Raw genomic sequence first — 9,342 nt, 5'->3', positions numbered from 1 at the left:
CAATAAGTAACGCAAGAAGTGAAATAATAGATCGGAAAGATTCAGCCCTACAAAATATTAGGAACCTGATTATGAAAAAAAAACTAAATACGTATACGATGAATTGTGTTAAAAGTAACTCATCTGTTACCGATTAAACTACGTTAGTCATAATAAATTAACTCAAGATGCCATACTAACAGGTCGAGAAACAGTTTGGAAACACTGAAGATAAACTTAGTGGAATCATGATAATTAGCCTTTCATTTCTGAGGCAAAGTCACCAATTTGTCACAAATATTACTCCGAAAAATATCATTAATACATCTAAACATTATTACATTATAAGCAAATATGGATGATGGCCAACAGTGGGATCCACAACGCGCGTTTCGTCCTATTCGGGACTCGTCAGCCGGGTGTATCTGCATCCCAGAGTTGATATTCACTCTGGGACTCGAACCCAGTACCATTCGCTTCAAACGCCATCGCGTTATCCACTTAGCTACTGAATCCAGATGACGGGTCCCAAATAGAACGAAACGCACATCCTAGATTCCACTGCTAACCACCATCCATCTTTACTTATAATGCTTGTGACTTGAGGCAATATCAAGTTAATCCGTACAAGATGTACATATTGCCAATAAGAGACTGATCATTTGCAGTCCTTGACATCAATGAGAAGATCCAAGTCAACAATGTCAAGTGAATTTATTATTTTAATAGTACATTTTCAAATAAATACCTTGTCAGAAATAACTCTTATAATTCATTTAAAAGGACAATTTCCGAACAATATATCTGAATTCAAGTTTGAAACATTATATTTTGACGAAGACATAAAAAACTAAGAAGTTTGTAGACTGACTTGTTTCACTCTTGCAGACATACATATTAGAGTACGATCTCACAAAAGGTTGTTGCATTTCTCAACAAAGATATCAAAATGAAAAAGAATGATACATTTTGAGAAGAGGAAACGATTGAAGAGTAGAGGGATGATCAGGATTTAGAGGGTACGCTATTGTGACATTCGAAAATGTCACGAATGATTTCTATCAACCAGTGCCTCATTTGAGAAGTCAATATCTTTCTATATGACTTAAGCTAGTAAATTCAAATACTGGTGCTATATTCCAGCTCAACAACTCTTAATTTTTAAAATTAATTGCAATTCAATTACTATCCCACTGTGGGGTAGGAGAGAACTTGGTAATTGTAAAATATGACCAAGCTACTTTTACGTTTGTGATTTTCATTGTTACCATAGGATACACTATGTATATTAACGAGTTTTTTTTGACTGAATATCCTCCTTAACTTGAAAGAAGCTAAGGAAAAAAAAGTGAATACTGGTCTCTATTCCATCTATAATCTACGATTATTTCTTTCCCCAAAGTTGGTTACAATGTAAAGGAAACTTATCAAGTATTCCAATTTAAAATACATAAAATATATTTTATGAAAACTAATTATACAGAGAATACATAGTAACATTTAAAAAGATAGTAAACGCTCTTACAAATTATTAGCCTGAAGAAAGAAACATCAGTCACTTAGGAAAGTAAGTTTGACTGATGGCCGGAAAATAGTAAGGATAACATTCGGCAAACTGTCAGACAAGAAATTAAATAAACATTCGGAAAAAAATAAGAGAAATAATTGAAATATTTTTGTCACAAACTAGACAGTAATATAGTATTTATTAAAAGATGAAATATAACGTACATTAATTATTACATTTCACAATCAATGAACTACAATGTAACCAGTTAATTTTCTCTTAATAAAACAAGTTCTTTTGATAAAATGATGAACTTTTGTTCAGTTTATAAGTGTAACAGTAAGTAAAAATTACAATGACGATAAAAATGTGGACAGTTATAAAAAAAAGGAAACCTGAGTATACAGTTCATAAGAACACAAAGTACTGAATAAAACTAATAAAATAACATTGTATGATCACAAAACGTTTTCACATATAAAAAATGTCGGCAAGTGTTATTCATTGTATTTAAATGAAATATATCGCATCCAAAAAGCATAAACAATTCCAACAGCACGAAGTGGTGTTGCAGCTAAAATCTCCACACAAGCAAATATAATACCCGGAATAAAATCAGAAAGATAACGGCATCGTACACTTACAGGAAGAAATATCCCAGCAGTTATCCAAGAAAGAAATACTCCCTCTAGTCCACACGTACTAATCAATTTTCCATTTGTTATATCCAGATAAACAGACTTTGCCACATCATCAGGTGACGCTAGCCCTGCAGTAGCAGATATCGCCTTAGTTGCAACTGGTTTACCAACATTTTCATGCTAAAAAAAAACGTGGATTTTGTTTTTAAAAATTTCGAATGAAATATTTTACCACACCCGGTTATTAGTTGACAATAAGTTCTACGCATCGACAAGTAGTAAAAACGGACGTATCAGTGGTAGTAAATAAGACTAACCATGAAAAAGCAGAGAATTCGCGTGATAAAGGTTATACAACAATAATGAAACTCAGAATCTGGAGATGAATATGCAGTGAATGTAGCTCCATCATTATGATTAATTCTGAATCATATCACTCAATGTCTCCAACCACTGAACATGATAATCGTACGGACTCCAACCATGTAGGTATACTTCAAACGATATGGTTTAGATGAACAGTCAGTAAGTTCATGGATGGGGCGTTTTGGTTTTACTGCTCCTAGCTTTCTTCCAACCTAATTAACGTCATTTAACACTGCGTATCGAGTTAAATAGTTGTATGTATGTAATACATGTCCAAACTATCTCAGTCAAAGAATCATGATAATATATGTAAATTACATTGGATATTAGCTGAAAATCAGCAAATAAATGTATTAAATAGTAAGAAAATTCAACTAGTCCCAATGCCTGTCTGAGGAAGATACACACTAAACATAAACTAGCACTTGTATTCTCAATATAACCAGTTCTGAGAAAACATGAACATTTTAAGAATATATCTACAAGGAATGGAATAAAAACCATTTTAACGTCCATTTTTGATAAACAATATCATGAGTTCAGACGATGATACTTCAAAACTACAGGTTGGAACTTGGAAGTTTGAAGAATATGACAACTAACTTTATCAAATTCTTATATAACCAAATTAGCAGAGATAATCTTGTGTGGACTAATTATATCATAGCACCAATTAAAGAAACTAGAGCCAAAGTTTTCCGCAACTTCAAAGACATTTGGAATTGCTTACCACTTAAACTTATGTTACACAATAATCAATGACTTTTATCATTACGAAGTTTCCACATACAAAACAAAAAGTTTACATGTTTTATCAACACAGATAGAAGCCTAGAAAGCTTCTTGGGGATTATTTTAGATCAAATTATTATTACTAACGAAAGACAGGTGATGATTGACAAAAACTTAGCACATTAACTGGTGAATAAGGAATAACCAATATTATGGTTGTATAGTCTTTAATGTTGGTCGGACTCTACCTATCAGGTTTCAACATAGCGACTAGTTTAAAGTGACTCAACACCACGTTCACAATATCTTGATGTTAAGTGATTGGAAGAAATCCTGGCATCGACAGTAGAATGTTAGTTATATTCATTGTAATAGTTATTCGCATGATGATTAAGTATCATAATACGGTGTATATACGTACCAGGTTCTACGTCATGACTGACTGACTGACACGATTATTGATTTACACAGAGATGAGTGTTAGACTTACAATGTATCCCGGAGTATCTGTATCTGGTGGGAAAGCTATTGTTACAAATGGGCCTTTATGTCCTAACTCCATATCCAATGTCTCCGCGAAACCACGTAAAGCATATTTACTTCCCGTGTACGCTGCATAACCATACACACCCACTTGACTGGCCAGACTACAAATAAAGGCGATCCGTCGCTCCTCAGTCTGATGGACTTTCTGGTCCAACATGTAAGGTAACAAAATTTTTGTCACATGAACAGCAGATAAGTAATTCAGATGTAACATTCCCTGGATATCATCAGTAGGAGTATCCAAGAACTTGCGCGCAACAGCATAGCCAGCACAATTCACTAAAATATCAACAGATCCTGTAATACATAGAAACATGAAGTCACTATGGATGATATTAGTTCCATAATTAGAAAATTAGAACCAATACCACTCTCATCTGTCTAGCGTTGAAAACATAAAATCTGAAAGGAAATATGACAGATCCTAACTGATCCTCAGAAAAAGTTATAGTTTGGATGTTACAACTAAATATTTGCAAAAACTTTAACCCATGAACAAAAGGACTTGGCTGATACTGTATCAACATTAATAGTCTTCAATATAACTTAACATTCCATGACTTTACAAAAGACATTAACCTTCTGGCCCCAGAACGTAAAACCAATAAAAAAGTTTCGGTTCAACAAAATACTTTCTATTTATTAATATTATAGTGGTCAGTAAAAAGTTATGTCGTATCCTACTAGCCTGATATAGAATACAAAAAATAGAAAGGCATATCTCACTGAATCTAGTTCCACACAACAGAATAAATGCTTTTAGTACTACAGAGTAAATCAAATCTTACGGCCTTGTAGGAATTAACGCGAAAGTTCCAGAACGCATCTATTCTCAATGAGTATTTACGTCATTAGTGTAATACGTGCTTACAATTTCGGTGATTTCATTATCCTTTTTTTACTACTGTCCTAGTATTCGAAAACAGATATACCCAAATTATTTTTCTTTAACCGCTAACCATATCGCATACGAAAAAAAAACGGACAATCTCAACAGACATCAACGAAAATGCTAAGACAGAAATAGGAAAATAACTAGACACTAACCTCATAATTGATAAGCATATGAGTTGAAACGGTTTCTCACATGTTCACAATTAAATGACGACAAAATAAATAAAAGCCTTACTGATAATTACTGAATCTATAACTATACTCTTGAGAAGCAATATTCTAACCCTGGGTAGAATATACTGAGGATGGTAACGACACTACACAAATCTACTCAACTAACCCTAGACAATCATGCGTCAGTAAACTAGGTCTAAGCAAAGTCAGTTGTAAATGAAAGATCCTGCGGAGCAAATAGTGTTAGTAGTCTGCTAATTACTGTGCTTAAGTGAAGTGAGCAAAAACGTAGCTAAACTAAGTTCAGAGCTCCGAGGTTATCAGAATATCGTTGTAATTAAGTAACTAAATAAAAGAAAAAATATATCCCCCAATCCTAAATGTGTATGACAAGCTTGGTCTCAATTATACGTTTTAAGAAGAAAGCCAAATGAATAGTTATATAACTCAACGACCACGATTAACAAACTTTCAATGTCACAACTAAGTCATCACGGATCCACAAAACTTTAGTACTCATTCTGATCCTCATCATTTCTCTATGTATGCTAGCAAATACATATAGATGTTGCTTGGTATTAGTTAGTACTGAAAGCCCGGGTTGCGAAAACAGTCAGAGATGTTGGGTAATGTTTTCATCTAAACTAACAGTGAAAACGGGAAGAAAAATCAGCGAATTATATACTAGCATAAAAGGTTGTGGTACTCGTCCTTATCAGAAATAAAAGTCCGCAAGGTCGAAGTAACAGTTTAAAATGTACTACATTGTCTTACCAAGAGTAGCCACATATTTACTGAGGATTTCATTCAAAACACTATACTCTGAAGTCAAATCAACTGATAGAATGAAGACGTTGTTATTTCTATCTGTTCCACATTTTATAGTTTCCCGTGCAGACTGAAGTTTCTTCAGGTCTCGAGCGACGATTGTTACATCAGCACCGGCTCGGTAGAACAGCTTAGCGAGAGATAGACCGATCCCGCTTGACCCACCAGTAATTAAGACATTGAAGCCATGAAATGACTTTTTACTAACACGATTGTTGTTTCGCCAATTTAATAACAGGCAAGCAGCAAATACGAAGGCTGTAGCGGTAACGATAAAAATCTACAAACGACTCAAAGTCAGCTAAATTCCATACAAGTTCAAAAAGTCGAAATTAAGAAATATTTTGTATTTGGACAAACTATGTTTTGAGTTTCAGACAATAGATTCTTAAATATCATCATCTGAAAGATCATATTCTACAAGACTAAGGTTATTTTCATTGTTTTTAAAAGAAGTGGAAGGTTCGTACTTCTCTAGTAAAGGTAAATGAATAGAGACATCATAATGTTCTGAAAGCCCAGATAGATCGGAGAGTGGTTGGCGACCCTTCAGTACATAAGGATGAATTACGGCGTCCGAAGCCTCACATGCTTCCTTGCAAAGACGTCCATTGTGCAAGTAATTGTTCTTTATCACATCAAGAGAGCAAAGAATCGACTTTATCTGATGATCTGGATACGAAGTACATGTAGCCTGTCCCAGCAAACTTTCTAGCTTCTTTGCAAAGTGTATATCACTTATGTGCTTGAATGCAGCATCACAAATATTGCGTTTGTGTGTAGTAACTTTGTTTTTCAAGGTGACCAATCTATTCAGTTGACCGAGTTTGGCTCTCTTGTAACCAGTCATTAAGTATGCGAATGAAATACTCAATATCAGACAGACATTGATCCTTACTTCAAGAATGTAGTACACTGTAGACTTATATCCTCGACATCTAAAGACATTCAGGAAATAATTTAGCCGCGAATTCCTTCAGACTCCAATAATGCATACGTAAGCTACAAACTAGTTCATATTGGCGCCTTAATTGGATTGTTTACCACACTTCTTCATGTTCAGTATTTTGTTTCAAGGATAGGACTTCTGTCAATACTTGCAGTGTGCTTCCCCTTGAGGATTCTTGCATTACATGTTCTGGTAGGAAGTTCAAGTAATTTACCGCGGAATTTGGGACGAAACTGGCATAGAGGATTCGATCTCGGTTTTTGAACTTTCCAAAAGTGCCATCTTACTTTTATATTCACATTCGTTCATAATCACGCCTGATCCTTTATTAGGCCTCAACAAGACAATATCAGGGTTTGTTTGTAGTTATTTTAATGATTTAAAATAGTGAGCAGTTAATATGCTTCTCTGTTTTGGTTCAACATTATGAGATTAGTGTGCCATATGCATAAGTTTAGCTTTACACAAGCCTTGATTATTTTAATATGTAGGGTTTAACGTACCCAGTGGATCATATAGGTTTTCAAATTGGGCATTTATCTCTAATTCAGACATTTGCGTTATAGGGACCGAGAAATTAAAACCAAGAGAAAGTGCTTTCTTTTTATTAGCAGATAATACTGTAGTGGATGTCGAGTCGTGGACGGACTATGATCACCACTACTATTCGATTACGCGTACAAATATGACTTGGTTCCCTTGATAGCCCGTAAACCAGAAGGCTTTACTAGTCCAGATCAAGTATATTTATTGGCGATCTCGTGGTATCGAAATAATACCGAGACGTGCCAAAGAGTACAAGCGAACAAGCAGTGCGTGAGCAAGCTCGAACCAAACCAGGCGGTATATGGAACGTACCCAGTGGATCATATAGGTTTTCAAATTGGGCATTTATCTCTAATTCAGACATTTGCGTTATAGGGACCGAGAAATTAAAACCAAGAGAAAGTGCTTTCTTTTTATTAGCAGATAATACAATCGAAGATAAATTAGTGACATACTTATCAGGATTAATTGGGAATAAATTAACATGACTAGGATTAATGCAAGACTTTTCGAACTTCTTTCCGATCCTTTCCTTTGTTTTCCAAATGACCAGACTACAAAAGTTGATGAATTTAATATGGCAGTCCATGGATATTTATGTTAATATAGGCAATTCTTGATTGTGTAATTTCATCAAATTGATCAATTTATCTTGGCAATTATCTATATATGATTCCGACAGTCGGACGAGATTTGAAATATTCGGTGGCAATTTACTTGAACGTAAATTCTTACATAGGTGATTTGGGAATGTGTGACTCGACAAACAAGATTTATAAAAGTTCTGTTTTTCGCATTCCGATTTTACATTTAGGGTTGTCAATTAATATTGAGCTGCGTTTCTTTTGTCAGTCTTACCAATGTGGGATTACGAACTAATTCGGTATTAGTACATTTATCTTTGTTACTGTAATCATGGACCTAATCCTAAAGTTGCAGATCTGTCATGATGCGACTACCTAATCTATAAAATCTTACGTGGAAGTCACAACACTGTATATACTGTCTCATCCCATCGTAAAATCAGCAGCATGATGTTTAGCACTTCTGAAGAACACATTTTGGCTAAGGATAATCTAACTGGTTTAATGTAGAGGAGTACTGGTTACACTGAACGACCATGTCTGCAAAGCCTAGCCATGTAATACCGAACAATTGTTCATACAGTCACCATTACTGACCTACTCTTCTTGTTAAAATGTTGTATGTGAATTTTCCCAGCAATTATATGCTTGGCTTCAAAGACCATGTGGTTAAAACCGATTCCTCCACAAAGCGATAGAGTGAATTCCAGACCTTCCTCTGAGTAGTGAAAGTCCCATATGGCGTATTATATGGCTAGTACTTTTGAGTTGCCGTCCAAATTGATGAGTTTTTAATTTCCACTATTCCGGTCTGTTTAGGGTTTCATTAGAGATGTCCTAAAAAGGTTAGTGACTTCTTTCTTGTTGTGAAACAAAGTTTTTGTGTATTTATTGCTTTGAAGCTCATTTGGTCGAGTGTGGTGGCGATAATTCCTGTTAAGGTTTGGAACTGTTCTTTAGCTCCACGCTGGTATCACTCTTTCTAGTTGATTTTTAAAATGATCTGTTTTACTGACGAACGTGGACAGCAAAATTAGTTATTCCCTGTAGAGGAAGGAATGCGATGCGATGAGTGCGATAAGTGGTTTCATAGGATGTGCACACGTTTAAATCCCACCACATACCAAAGGTGTTCAAAGACTAACTCTTATTGGCTTTGTATTTTTTGTTGTTCGAGCCGGACATTAATCACCCAATAAGCAATTTAGCTTCTGGCTTTGGCCAGCAAAACGTTTGGTGATGGCTGGACTGGTAACATTGGTACCGATAGCAAAGAATGTGATGATATCGTAAGTAGTGTTACGGGACGTGCCAGATTTTCGACCACGCAACATGAAATAGAGAAATCTCTTTTGAGAAAATTAAGGAGTGAAATACCCCCGCATATTGATGGTCATGTTTCTGTAGCAGCAACTAATGACCCATATAAAACCGTTACCGTCCTGAGAAGTCCAGATATAGATGCTCCGGCTGATGGTAAGTGGTGGACAGTAAAGAAACAGAGAAAAGGAAAAATAGCTCCAAACCGCGCCTATTTATTTGACAGGTGTTTGGCTGGCTCACACTCTGCGGAGTAGATTACTCAGCCAAAGTAAC

General features: G+C 35.3%; 1 protein-coding gene across 1 annotated transcript; it reads right to left on the bottom strand.

Moving 5' to 3' along the window:
- Positions 1-1,422: 1,422 nt before the first annotated feature.
- Smp_141720 (3-keto-dihydrosphingosine reductase) lies at positions 1,423-6,517 on the bottom strand (the record flags this gene model as incomplete). The annotated part of the gene is made up of 4 exons (XM_018794207.1): positions 1,423-2,307; positions 3,716-4,068; positions 5,614-5,947; positions 6,089-6,517. The coding sequence occupies 4 exons, from the start codon at positions 6,515-6,517 to the stop codon at positions 1,984-1,986; spliced, it is 1,440 nt and encodes a 479-aa protein (XP_018648643.1). The 3' UTR covers positions 1,423-1,983.
- Between the last annotated feature and the right edge of the window lie 2,825 nt (positions 6,518-9,342).

Source organism: Schistosoma mansoni, chromosome 1 (assembly GCF_000237925.1).
Source record: "Schistosoma mansoni strain Puerto Rico chromosome 1, complete genome".
Classification (NCBI taxonomy): Eukaryota; Metazoa; Platyhelminthes; class Trematoda; order Strigeidida; family Schistosomatidae; genus Schistosoma; species Schistosoma mansoni.
Note: the sequence above shows the minus strand (reverse complement) of the source record. Positions and strands in the feature narration are given on the sequence as shown.